The following is a 14,630-nucleotide window of genomic DNA, read 5'->3' as shown; positions in this document are numbered from 1 at the left end:
TTGGGGGTAATTATATCAGGAATATTCCCTGCGGTGCACCCAGCCCCTGCAGTGCCTTGATGAAAGCAACTATTTAATTTTCATCAGGTATGTACTTTAAAAATGAAAAACGTCACCTTTCATCAGATGCCATTAGGTTGGAAGACATCAGTGACTTTTGGCAGTATGGCTTCATAGTCATCCCTGCACACTGATGTGATGAGAGGTAGCAAGTCATTTTCTGATAATGTGTCCCATTGGTCCAGTGCTGAAATCAACATATGGTATATTAGTGAGGTGTTAAAGCCAATCTCCTGATTCACCATGGAAATATGTGTTGCATGAAAATATTAAACTACTACATCCTCCCTACCTTGAAATGACACTGCCTTATGCTTCCTGTTTTTTATTATGTTACTCACAGTAAATAGGGACATGTCCAGCCAGCTCACATACAGCAGTAGCAAACAAGCTCACATCCTTTGCACCTGCAAAGATACAATATTTTACTATGCACATGCTCTCATGCATGCACACATTCACATACCATAAATCCTCTTTTTAGCTGTGATGAGGTGGTCTGCCCCTAACACTGCTGTCTTTTTTTCTTTATTCTTTATGCTTGGCAATTAGCCCCTGCACATACGTAGGGTCGGCAGGTATTTTACCAGGCAAGGTTAGAATACTATTGGCCTACAATATGCAAAGACAAGTGACTGCACTTGGTGAAATGGTAAAGTTTCTACCTTGGCAACTCCTGCCAACACCATTCATTTGCACTCCGTCAGGACTTCTGACCCCTGTGATGCCTCATCTCTGCCTGCTTGCTTACAGTGTTGTCAAAGTCTTAGTCAAAGCTTAGAAGCTTGCTAAACAGTACAATAGTAAAGGTGTTACTGACAACAACTAAATAAACTTGGTTGAACAAATTACCTTCAAGATATGGCAATTTTCTTTTCTTTTTACATTTGAGTATATGTAAAAAGGAATTGTAATTAAAATCAATGCTTTGAAAAATCTTAAATGAAATCAATGATTTAAATACAATGACCTTGTTAAAAGATTTAAAAAAATTGTACTTTAACAATAAAACAGAAAACAGGGATTCCTATGCTGCTTATTTTGAATACAAGCACATCATACAACATGGCAAGATTCAAGAGGTCTTATAACATAAAGCCATAAATGGTTAAAAGCTAGAGTTACTCACCATATGCAAAATCCCGTGCCCAGAGAACCACCCTCACTGTGCTGTACATGCCTCCCTTGGTGTGGATTGTTTCAAGGGGAGTGCCTCGAGTGATAAAGAGATTGTGGGCTACCTTCTCCTTTAGAAAAACATTCACTACTGCCATCACAGAACTGATGTGAGAAAACAAACAAAATGTTCTATAGCAGGCAGATATCGTGATCAATAAGGATGCAGCTTATATCTTTTCTTAAATCATGAACCATCTTTCTAGATACCTCTTTGCTTTAGAAAGATATAGGATCCAGGGAAGGACATATGTAATCCTAGCAAAAAGTAAAATCAGATATAATACAGAGAGCATCCAAGTAAATGTGATTAATTACCTCTATTTGTAAACTTGAGATAATAAACCCAATGAGGAACATAACTAGGACCAAAACCCTCCATTTCAGACCATTTACCTAAATAGATCACCCTGTTTCCCACATTAATTTGTTGCAACATAAAATGGCCAAGCATTGTGCCATGATGATATGAATATGATTAGGGTTGCACCGATTAATCGGCAGGTAATCGGTAATCGGCCTTATCGGCCATTTTGCCGATTAATCGGTAATCGGCCTTTTGGCCGATTAATCGGGCCAATTATCAAAATTTTTTTCTCTCTTTTATGGTGTAATGTACATAACACAATATCATTAATATTGATATAAGGATGGTGATGTTACCAAAACTCTTGACACACCTTTCCACAGCATTTATTACAAACAGATTTTTTTTCAGTTTACTCATCAATGAGTCAACATGCAAGTGTTACGTCTGAATCGCATTGTTGTCACTACTCATTCGATCGTCCCCACAAAACTTTTCTGAACGTTTATAGTCAGACAGTTTAGAAAAAAATAAGTGGAACATCACCAGCTTACGTATCAAAGGCAACATACTAAGACACACTGACTGCACAGTGCACAGGCAGACGGTGCCACCCGGTGGTCATTGATGTTCACCGTACTGGTACTGGACACGTTCTGTTACAGAGTTCGTATGATACCCTCATACCATTTTCAGTTTTACCTAATTGATGGACAATATTTATGTAACTTTTTCATCATTGTAGCTACACAAAGCTATTATTTAATCAAATTAATATATACGTAATCATTCTGCATATTTTATAGTATACTAATAGAAAAATTAGAACAAGCGTGTTTTTAGATTAGAATTAAGCTAACACAGTGTAAAACACAGTAAATCAGAACAAGACGTGAGAGATTGATAAACTCTCTGTACACTACCATTTCTAGTAGCATCTGTATATACGTACGATCACCACAAGAACGAGAAAACTGACAAATTTTAACATTAAAATCAGGATGTTGCCAAATCATAAGTAACAAATTACAAGAAGTATTTGCTCTCCATACAAAAGATGACAGCTGCCCAGTAAACAAAGTTGTAAACATGAGAGTAGAGGTATGTCTCTAACTTTGTGATATCAGTATCCACTCCAGTAATAATATTAATATTAATCTCATTTACAATTTCAAAGTAATCGGCCGATTAATCGGTATCGGCCGATTATTGGCAACCGATTAATCGGTAATCGGTAATCGGCCCAACTGCTTATCGGTGCAACCCTAAATATGATACAACTTCAGGGAAGAAGAGTGAAGAAAACGGAGGGTTTGGAAAAAAATGAAATGATCAGATTTTTACCATTAAAATGACAGTAGAGAAATACAGTCATACCTTGGTTTACAAGCTTAATTCGTTCTGGAATTTAGCTTGCAAAGCAAAAAACTCGTAAACCAAAACAAACACACACTAGTACTTAAAACACAAAGATTGCAAACTAGAGCACGAATGTAAGTGGATATGAGCACACAGGTGCTACCTCTGGGAGTGTACAACTCAAACTGAGACCCCATTCCCATTGCTTTCTGCTCTGAACGCTCTCGTCTTGTGGCGAACAAAGGGAACCCATTCTCGTACACTAAGTCACCAAGGCATACCTGGTGAATATTGTGTTCATATATCAAAACACTCGTAAACCGATGTATTACTGTATCTTTAGATAGGTTGGAACTCGTATGGTACAGTCTTAGATATGGCAGAAGATTATGATAAAGTAAACACCAAAAAAGAGATGGTTACCTGGCAAGCTGATCAACGTCTCCATTCTCCAGCTGAAACACAAAGCCCGGGGCAAAGTGGTCCTTGAATATGTAACAAGGACCTGCAAGTCTCTCACACTCCTGCAAAGTTTATATCATAATTTAAACCACTTTGGGGTTACATGCATAACGTATAAAATGATTACTATTATGTATATATCATTTTCCAATATTTTTCAAATTATAATAATTCAAATAAGCAGTAACTGACTAGTATGCAGTTAAGCCTTTATATGTGAAAGCTTGAATAGTTATGGTATTTGCAGAATGAAGATTAGGCTCTCTAGCTATGAATCCATGGACCAGGGTTTGAATCCCAGCCTGGACAGTGGGTTTGCAGCTCATGCAGCTGTTCATCCTCCCTTTCGGGTTGGTTGATAAATGGGAAGGTATCTGAGGAAACCTGGGGAAGGTAAACTGTGGTAATCCCACTGTCACAACTGGCCCTGTCTCCCAGGCTCAAGGGCTAAGTGCCATGAAGATGAGCACTGACTTCATGTATGCTCCCAACTTTACCTTACCTTACTATAGAACCCAAAATGGTCTGATTTCCTGTGAAGAAAACATCAGAGGTAAAGAATGGTGGGCATGCCTCATGGAAAATTGCCTTCATCAATCATAAGGTTGCCGTGTTAGACTTACAGCTGTTTCCGTATAGAGGGTGTATGGAAAGTAGTACAGGTGGAAGTGGAGGTGGTTGACTGATGCAAACCCTCCTAAGGAATTGAAGGCAATCCTCAAGTCCCTGAAAGCAGAAGGTCATCATAATTTCCCAAGTACCTACAGATGTGTATCTGGCAACAGGTAAAGACTGTCATTACTATTGAATTTCAGAAAAATGTTTGCATTAACAATCAGCTTTCTGGTGACTGCATTTCATGAAATAATTGAAATCATTCCAGAGCATAGTGAAAGACAAAAATTGAATTTGTTGTAATTACTGATCTAGAAGTCATACACCTGTTTCCTATATTCATGGGGGTTAGGGGACACAGACTCCTACGAACAAAGAATTTCCGTGAATGTTTGGAGCACCCCAAAAAAAGTATCCAGACCCACATAAAAACACTGAGCAATTTTACACACTGTACCTAATAAAGCATTTCCATTATATTAAAGAAGCATAAAACATCATAAACAGCATCATTCATCAGCTATACATACAATAAACTGTGCTGTAATTTATGCAAACTTCTTACAAATACAGTAAACCCTCGATATTACGGACCCCCTTATAATGGATTTCGGATATAGTAGACAAAGCCAGACGGTCAGAAATCCACGGGTACCGACCGAGAATAGTTTTTGAACCAGCTGTTTCCGGTAACTACAATAGCGTAAGCTAGCCACTTCGCCCTCCTCCCTTTATCTGCTGCCCCATGCTTCGGTTACCGTAGACTTTTTCAGCCCACCTGATGAAATATTTTCCTCCTCGTGGTTTCCATTCAAATGAAGAACGTATTTATACCACAAGAAAGTCTTATGTATCAATCCAGGACGTGACAGAAACAGTTATCAGATTATTTCATAATATTTCAAAAACTATCCCCCCCCAAAAAAAGTTTCGTCTGACAGTGCGACATTGGCTCACTTGTAAAATTTTACCCATACCCATAACAATATGGCCCCCCTGCAGGGCCCTACTGCCAACCTGGCAACCTCAGTGCCTCGAAGTGTGTCGCCAAGTGTGCTATGCGGCTATACAAACGTGCACACAACATACAAAATAAAAAAATATATACCTACGTTTCAGTGCCGGATTTACCAAGTGCGGGGCCTGTAGCAGATTGATTTGATGTACAGATAATGACCGGGAAGTAATTGAATATTTTATAGATTTGATCTACATTCTACAACAACAAAAACAAAAACAACAAAAGTCTAATGTAATGTTTTATTTGCAAGGAGAAATATAAAATAAAAACTTCAAACAATGACATTCAAAGGTCTTTTCGACGCATTTTGATCTCTGCAAATTTGGCAATTATTTCAGAGGAGTTCAGTGACTTCAGAACGTCATTTTCAACATTCAGAAGAGTTAAATAGTGTAGCCGCTCTTGCCCCATCGTGTTTCGTAGGTAGTTTTTAATCAACTTCATTTTTGAAAATGATCTCTCTCCAGTACAATTAGTTACCATCATACATAGATAAATGCGTAACAAATTGTCAATGTTAGGAAACGTGGTATCAATATTGTTTTCTTTAATCAAAGTGAAATAGTTGAGTTCTGGAGAGGAGCAATCAACACCAATGTGCTTTACAAATTCTGAAAACTGAGGTAGTTCATCTTTCAATCCGTCTTCCAAATCAAGTGGATATGCTTCTAAAAGTCTGTCAGCACTTTCTTGGATCTGCGCAGGTGTTAGGTCATGCAGATTTCGCAAAAAACTAAACCGTGTGTTCAATTGAGTGTATGCCTTGCGACGTTGCTCCAGCGCAGATAGTAGGCTGTCCATTACTGCAAGAAAAACTTCCACCGGAATCGGTCTTTAGGTGATTGATTATCTATTGCATCTGGAACTGAACGGCCACTGCCTACATCCTCATCGCGCCTTCGATTTCGAGCAATTCTTCTTGTTCTTGTTGGTCGGTAATCCTGCACTTGAGTCAGGTTCTGCGCCTCTGACTCAAACGTATCGAATTGTTCTCTGAAATTCTGTAGAGATCCTGCCAAAGAGGCACACAATGCTGAAGCAATGTTGAGATCTTGCTGCTTTGCTTGAAGAGAGGCTTGAGTTGCCTGGAAGCGCTCCAGTAAGCTATTCCAAACAACCACTAAGATTCCAGTTTCCAACAACTCCATTGTCTCGAGAGTCCATTTGCCTGCTGTCGACATTCTGCCTTTTGCTCTTGGTCATTCGCAAGTTTCTCCAGTGCCTCCTTTATAAAGGAAAACACTCTTTAATAACCTTAATGGCATCAGCTCTTGCGGACCACCGTGTTGCAGAGAGCCTCTTTAGCACTCCACCACCTGCACGCTCCAGAATGGACCACCGGTGTGTTGAAGCAACAAAGAATACATAGATATTTTCAACAAAGTCAAAGAACTGAACTACTTCTGGACACGCTTGTGCAGCGCATACACCAACTAAATTCAACGAATGAGCATAGCATGGAACATATTCTGCAGCAGCACCAAATTTTTCTTTGACAAGTGCCTGTACTCCATTATATTTCCCGCTCATGTTGGACGCGTTGTCGTAACTCTGTCCACGGCAATCGGCAAGATTGATACCCTTCTCACTGGTGTACTGTACGAGGCTGTCGAAAATCTGCTGAGCAGTATGGCCTTCCATTGGCAGAAATGCCAGAAACCTTTCCACAGGCCCTGTTGGCTTGACATATCTTACTGTGAAACAAAGCTGGTCCGTGTGAGTAATGTCCGGGGTTGAATCTAGTGATATGGAAAAGTATTTAGCTTCTTTCAGTTCACTGACGATTGTATCTTCAGCTGCTTTTCCCAATATCTCGACTACCTCTTCGCAAATGGTCTTTGATAAGTAGGAAGTGTGCCCTTTTCCACGGTTCGCATGCATCTTGATGTGTTGGCACAAGAATGGATCTACAGTTGCAAGAAGCTCCAACAGTCCCAAATAGTTTCCGTTGCTAGGAGACCCTACTGTTTCATCTGTTCCTCTGAAGGCCAACCCTCTTTCACACAAGAACTTTATGACATTTATGATCCTCTCCAGTAGGGAACCCCAGTATTTCTTCTCGTCCTCAAGTTGTTTCGTCAGGGCAGCATCAATTTTTTCTCCATCTTTTCGGAGATTGATCAGGTACAGGACCGCAGCTTTGTGCCTCGAACTTAACTCGTGTCTCTCAATGAGCAACTGTGCATTTTTCCAGTCATTGAAACCTTCACAAAATACGTGCAATTCAGTGTTTGATGAGGCTTCTAGTTTGCAGATAAAACAGTACAAATTGCCTTTGGTCTCGCTGTAGCATAACCACTCCCTAAGCCGCTTTTCATTTGTGGTTTTATGTACATGAGTAAAATATTGCTTTTTACAATATCTATTGCAACCTTCAGCCCCATAGAATCTCTTTGATTTGGTAAAGTCACTGTTCATGTGTTGACATTCTGAGCTGCCTCTTGCTGCCCATTTCCTTTTTTGTTCATATGTAAGAATTAAAGGCCACTCCCCCAAATCATTGGATTGAGCTGCCAGATCTGGAATGATAGGTGTTGGTGAGTAGCAAGGCTGTTGAGTTTCTATTGCCTTGGTTGGTTCCTGTTGTTCTTGCTCTGTAGTACTTGAGCTTGAGCAAGGCTGCTGAAGTTCCAGCATAGTATCATCATCATAAGTAGTTGAACCAACAGCAGATGGTGACGTAGTAGAAAAAAACGTTGTGAGTTTAGGCATTTTTTGCAGTAATTTCTGTTGCTCTTCTGATGCCTCTCTCTTTCTTCTGGCTTTCTCTGCTCCGGAAAGATATTTCCTTCCCATATCTCTGGCTCGTGAAGTCATTGTGAAGTCAGTCCTAAACAGTGCTTAAACAAGCACAAAAAGGGGAGGACACACTGGTCACCCCCACAGAGCTTCACACAGCTCAAAACACCACCAAAAAATAAACAGAGTAGTCCCCAGGGCCTGTCTTGCTCCTTCAAGGAAAACAACGGCGGGACACTCTCTCAACACCCACAGGTCATACCCCCAGGTCCACTCCACCAACACCAAAAAAAAAACACAGGACCATCAGGAGAGAAAATAACAGCAACACACTCCTCCTTCTACTCCTCCCTCGGACTCCAAACACTCCTCACAGACTATGTACACACACAAAAGAAAATAAACACGGGCTTTAACTGGTGTAGGGCAAGACTCAGCCACTACAGGCCCTCTCAAAATAAAAATAAAACACACCAATCTCACTCACACACAGACAGACAGACAGTCAGCACCCTCGCGGTGCCCAAGAACAAAGGGAGGTCAAGCAGCCCCCCTTAAGGCCTCACAAAAAGCCTATACAGTGCAAACAACAAGCACTCAAATAAGGGAGGATCTCTCTATCACTCCCAGTACCCCTAAGGGCAACTGCTGGCGTCAACACGCCCTTAGCAGCTCTCACTCCAAACTATTAACCGCCACCCACGGTTGACTTATACTCCCATCAACACAGGGGATTAGATAAAACACCATCAACAAGGGCAAAAACTCCCCAAAATACTACTGAGTATGAGGCCTCAGCCAGCTTGTGTCACTGTTTACTGAGGGGAAAAGCACACAAAAGAAAGCCCACAACATTTACGTTAAGATTCCCCACAACAGTAAAGCAGAGCACAAGCCATACACGTCTATCTAGAGTGGTGGTAAGCGCGTCTCTGCCTGCCAGGCCTCTGCCTAGCTCGCTGCTCCCTCGCGGGTAGCCACATCGTGACATTACTTCACTTTCCTTCTTGCTCTCTCAATACACTCGCTACTAATTAGGTTCTATCATCACACACAGCCAAACACTTCTACACAACCCTCAACACTCTTACACGCACTTCAAATCCCCCAACAACACTACACAGCCACTAAACAGTTCACAAATTATCATACGCAGCATCCCACTTACACTCCCTATCCTCCTCCAACGCTGTCGCCTTTACAACTTCGTCATAAGGACTCACCTCACTAGCTACTCAACAAACACACCCTCCTCATCACCCACTCTCTCATCATCAACTACACACAATCCCCACCACTATTCAACTCCCGTAAACAACCTACAATACATACATGAAGGGTGCGAAGGGATGAAGGACCGGGGTCCCTAGTCCCCCTCACGGGCCTCACGACAGCCCGCGACAGCACACACACAAAGAAATATTTTCTTCCACATAACAAGTCCCCAATTGTTACAATTTATTTATTTATTTATTTATTTATTTATTTATTTATTTTTTTTTTTTTTTTTGCTCAACCAAGCGCGGGGCCCTTGTGAAGCGCGGGGCCCGTAGCAGCTGCTACATCTGCTACTATGTTAATCCAGCACTGCTACGTTTACTAGGTTCGTCGTTTTATTATTTTAAGTTTTTTTAATCTTCGCTGCTTATATCGTACTTTCGGCATTAACAGACTAAGTTTGCCCCGATTAGTCCGTTATATCGAGGGTTTACTGTACATAGTCACTAAAATCTCACATCATTGTTGGGTACTCACTGCTAAGTCTCTCCCATTTACTTTTGCAACTTCAGGTGCTTAAGCATATTATACCATGCAAATTATTTACTAACGAAAGCTTCTTTCAATAAAAATCAGTTAATAAAAATATGAAATGGGTAATAAATACTGGACCATGACTACAAGTGGCTGTTCAGGTGATAACTGTAAAGAAACTCTGAATGTTTGGAGTGGCGATGCAAAAATTCCTTTGCAACTGCCTTTGTGCAAGAGGGGGAAAATCTGTGAATGTGCAAATTCGCAAGTAGTGACCCCATGAATACGGGGGGACAAGTCTACATACATACTGATAGTGATTTAAAAGAACAGCATCCATCATTATTGCTCTAATAAATATGTAAAGTAAAAGCATTGTCGGTTACAGAGTTTACCAATGAAAGGGATGAGAAACATTGCAAAGTCTGGTGCACCAAAGCTATGGGAAGGATGGAGCTATGCTGTAGGCAAGTTCAGAAGAGCAATTAGCATGAATATCAATTGAAGATAGAAAGCAAAGTGACATTGAAGCAGCATTTTAGGGGTACAAGAATATCTGCAGGAGGAGCAAAACTGATGAGACAGAAGGCCTTTGACTCCACTATATGCAAAAGAACTGTGCGAGTGGAACCATCCCCAGAATGAGACGTCTACTCCATACAGGGGCAGACATGACCCTTCTATACAGCTAGCAACTGGGAGAGGGAAAAGAACTGGAGATGATACAAAACTCCCAACTTAAAAGAAGCATTGTCAAATACACTTCCCTCCAACTTACGTAGACTTGCTTAAAAGAACAGTATGGATAGCTGTGGTGAGGCCCTCGTGGTTCAACACCTGGGGCTGGCACTTCTCCAGGAAAGGCACCAGAAGGGAGTGGGTGTGGCAGATGGGTGCATTATTAATAATCAGAGTTGCTTCCAAGATCACCCTGGCCTCCTTAACATTTCTCTTTAGGACACTATCCTCCTGAAAGGAACCACCAGTCTTTTACAAAAGTATTTAAGACTAAGTTTTATTTAATTTCAGTTACACTGTGTGACAACTATTCAGTGCAAAAGTAATGATAAAACCCAACAATTATCCTGTCTTTTGATGAGTGTATTATTAATAATTATGAGATATTATTCATTTATCAAAATTTCTGATACCCTACTTCCTCACAGAACCTTTCCCAAGGGAGTGGCCACTTCAGAAGTCTCCAATTTTCTCTGTTCTGGGATTCTTTTTTTCCACATACAATTCCTGGCATTCCAACTCTCTCACTACAATACTCATCCACTCTGTTAACCCATTCAATTGATGGTCTCTCCCCATGATGCCATTACCTTCATTCCTGCTCTAAGATGCTCTCTTAAACTCGTGCTCATTAATTCTTATCATGGGTCAAAATCCTCCCAAAGAACCATACTTCACCCAATCACCTCCTCCACAATCCACTACCCTTGCTGTTGTGCCCAGATCAAAATTCTCATGCACATCCTCACTACTTTCTCTATCCCATCTTAAGGAGAGCGTCCCCCAAAAATCTGAGAAATTGAAATTTTTCACACGTCTTTGTACACGCCTCAGTTAGCTTGTGACAAAATATTATGAAGAAATAAGCAAAAATAACAGAGTTATGGCTTCAGCAGCATAGGTCAGTAGATGAGAGAGGAATTTTGAGTTGGTTTATAAAAAATGTACATTTTATTTTTTCCTGCTATTATGTATCGACTTATAGATCTGAAAGTAAGCGTATATTACTTCCCCATAAGTATGCATTTCACGTAAATATAATCAGGATCATACGTTTATAATTTAACATATGGTGGATGTGCCCCTTAACAAGCCACATACACTCCTCATACATGGCTCATCTCCACTGCATGTATCATTGTGTACTATGTATCAAGAGGTATCAATCGTATCATCTACACTTTTTTTCAGTTGACAAGGTTCTGGGGAACATAGTTGTAAAAAATGGCAAAGATCCACTGCACCACCCTCAAAAGGATGCTCTCAGGATGCAATTACAATATGAAAGAGATGAGCCATGAACAAAGACTCACATTTTATAATAGAAAGCAATTCATTCCATGCAACAGAGAACAGAGAAAAAAACATAAGCTGAAAACAGCAAGGGTAAATAGCTCGACAAAGATTCATTAAAAGTGTCCTCTTAGTGTATTGGTAGGGAGGAACAGTATAGGATGAACTAATACTTGATTAAACAAATTATGGTACAAGTGAGCAAAAATTACATTTGTGTTTATAAACTTTTGTATATTTTAGAGCAATGTGATGAATTTCTATACTTCACTTCTTTATATTTGTAGGCACAGTATACAGGTGACTAGGGGTTGTATGATTTAATAATTCAGCTTACCTTGGGCTCTTCTGATAAGAACTGGAGGTTCATTAAAATTTCCTTATTTTGAATCTTTGTAAAATTAAACTTGTCAGGGTTGAAAGGCTGCTGTATGTCAACTACATTTTCTGGTTTTCTCCTCATTAGTTTCCTATTTACATTAATCTGAAAGAGATAAATATCATCTTATTTCAAGCATATATAATTTATTATTCTAGTTTAATGTGTGTACATAAACTGATGAGCAATTCAAACTGACTTGTAGGTCATGTGAAGAGTCAAGTACCTCACTATAAATCTCTGAGACGTACCTGCGAAACAATGCCATATTTGCCGGGAAGAATTTTTGTCTCAACATTATCAACAGAATAAATGAATGCACCAGCCACTTTTGCAGCCATCCACTTCCTTGGCAACAGAATATCTAACTGAGATGTGAGGTCTTCACCATGCATGCTTGTGGTTGAGAGGAAAAAGTCCTTCGTAGTATATGTTAAGCGAGTTTCTGTCTCCTCTTCCTTCTTGACATTGTCATTCTCCATTGTCTGTTGAAAATTACATAATAGGCTTTTCTAATACCTCAATCTTTATAAAAGTAATAGGGTATGGTAATTTCAAAAATACATTCATACATTTGTCTTTCACTTTAATTTAAAATATTCACACTAATTTCAAGCACTGTATCAGGCCACCATGATCACTCTATCTAAAAATTAAAAGCCATTTCCTGGTTGTTTAACTACATTATCTTCCAGTAGCATATACATAAGACTCAAACCTGAACTCTGGCTCCTCTCTGTATAAACTACCGAGACTAATGGCCTGTCTAAAATACCTGCCCGTAGCTGCCATATTTAGGTCCACCGCCTTCATGGGGGCAGAACCAAATGGAGCCAAACCATGTCAACAAGTGTGACTGAATTAATAAATATTTAGGGCTAGGTTGCTAATTTTGAGGGTTTGGGTCACCAGTTTATTCGAGCTAGGTTACTAACATGGTAAGGATGCTGGATTAATATCCCTTTGGTTACACTTGGCAGTCACGGTTAGTTAGTTAGAGCTAGAGTTAGAAAACTTTATTAAAAACAACATTAAAATCTATGCAAGAAATCTATGCTTAGAATACGAGAAACATTTGCCATGTTTATTTAGTATTATTCTAGAGTGCGCTTATCTCCTGGAGATGGACACCTTCATGTTATATGAAGTACTTCGTAAACATAATATACTGGCATATTGCTTTGTTGTTGTGAATCACTCATTTGTAAGATACAAATTCTTAAATTATTTTCTGAGGGGATACTTTGAGGGCTTTATTTCCATTTAGCACATCTTAGTAGCGGGGCAAAAGTTAAGTTAGGGTAGATTTAGGTTATCAAGTTAGGTTAAATTTAGTTTAAAGGTAAAGCTGGGGGCATATGCTATAGTTGTGCATGGCCTCAGCGCTCATCTCCATCGCATTGGCCCTTGAGTCTTTGATGGAAAGAATCTATTACCCTGAGACACAGGGCCAGTGTAGGCTCCACCAGGTTTCTCCAGGTACCCATTTATCAACCAGCCTGAAAGGGAGGATGGACAGCTGGGTGGGCTGCATGATGTCTGGCTAGGCTAGAATTTGTACCCAGGCCTGTGGATTTGTAGCTAACACGCTAACCACTGCATCCTGGAGGCACTTAGATTTAGCTTGATAGATTTAATTGTTCACAATAAATGTGTGATGAGCTTTGTGTTGTGCCACTGCTCGTTGTCACTGGCATTCAGTGGTCAGCAGGGGTACGGTACTGTTTATTTGAAATTTACCCATTAAAATTTATAGTGAGAAATCAAAACTACAGAGGGCAGTATTATAGTCCTGATGAACTGTTATCTAGCCTGCCAACAGAGATATGGGACAAGTCTTCACAGTCTCCTATGCACTGGCGACACTGGTGTGGTCATGTTGGGTTTGCTCAGGTTAGGTTAGCTTCTAATTTTGTGTGTCTTCATATCAGGGTTGAAGGGCATGTATTTCACCCTTTAACTGTAATATGAACGCACATATGCTATTTGGGGGTGACGGAGCTGAACGAGAGATTTCCCTCAAATAATCCCACCAGTGAGTCATACAGGACCAGGGGTGGGGTGGCCTGGCCAGTGCAGGGCACGGGACTCTGCCGAGGCCTACGGCCCCCTTTAGTTGGCCTCGACTCTGCTCACAAAGGACAAAATTTCACAAAATTATGGTAATTGTGGAGATTGACTCCGTGCCTCCAAATTACGATATTAAATCTCCATGTTATAGTTAAGGGACGAAATATGTGTCCCTCAACCATAATATGAAGGCCTAATCCCCTTCCCCTAATAACCTTGGTGAGGCGTGTGAAATCGGGTTTTTGGGGTGGGGGAGCATATTTAAACTACTCCAACCGAACTTTACCGTCATGGCCTAAACTCTAACGGGGGGGGGGGGGGGGGGAGGCTTCGCCCCCCTAGCCAATTTTGGTTGCGAGGGGTGAGTATGGGCAAACACATGAATAATACCGGTTATTATTCTCGTGGGGGCAATATTGGAGGCGCGTAGTGAATCTCCATATTTACCAAAATATCAACTCTTCGTGTTTGTTACCCGTCGCCTCAACAGCCAGCCTCGGCTGAATGATGTGAGAGTTGTGGTGAGCCGTGTGACCTGAGGAGCACGCCCTGCCAGCACACCTATTGTTGCCGCCCGCCGGTGCCGCTGCCACGCACACAACTGCAATTCAACCCCGGCGCGGCGTGGCGGGGAACAGCTGACAGTGACAGGCGCGGGG

The 14,630-nt window shown here is 40.7% G+C and overlaps 1 protein-coding gene across 5 annotated transcripts in view; it reads right to left on the bottom strand.

Annotated features, from left to right (window-relative positions):
* LOC126998527 (GDP-D-glucose phosphorylase 1-like) overlaps positions 1-14,630 on the bottom strand; it is a 19,642-nt gene extending 5,012 nt beyond the window's left edge. For 2 of the 5 annotated variants that reach the window (XM_050860280.1, XM_050860283.1), the window contains exons 1-9: positions 14,447-14,624; positions 12,153-12,386; positions 11,860-12,006; positions 10,270-10,460; positions 3,988-4,090; positions 3,326-3,426; positions 1,190-1,341; positions 402-467; positions 117-247 (exon numbers count right to left, since the gene is read on the bottom strand). In XM_050860280.1, coding sequence (XP_050716237.1) covers positions 123-247; positions 402-467; positions 1,190-1,341; positions 3,326-3,426; positions 3,988-4,090; positions 10,270-10,460; positions 11,860-12,006; positions 12,153-12,383 — 1,116 coding nt within the window. In that variant the 5' untranslated portion in view covers positions 12,384-12,386; positions 14,447-14,624 and the 3' untranslated portion in view covers positions 117-122. Of the gene's footprint in view, positions 1-116; positions 248-401; positions 468-1,189; positions 1,342-3,325; positions 3,427-3,987; positions 4,091-10,269; positions 10,461-11,859; positions 12,007-12,152; positions 12,387-14,418 lie in introns of all 5 variants that reach the window. The other 3 variants (XM_050860282.1, XM_050860281.1, XM_050860284.1) reach the window with 3 other exon arrangements.

Source organism: Eriocheir sinensis, chromosome 14, assembly GCF_024679095.1.
Source record: "Eriocheir sinensis breed Jianghai 21 chromosome 14, ASM2467909v1, whole genome shotgun sequence".
Lineage (NCBI taxonomy): Eukaryota > Metazoa > Arthropoda > Malacostraca > Decapoda > Varunidae > Eriocheir > Eriocheir sinensis.
Note: the sequence above shows the minus strand (reverse complement) of the source record. Positions and strands in the feature narration are given on the sequence as shown.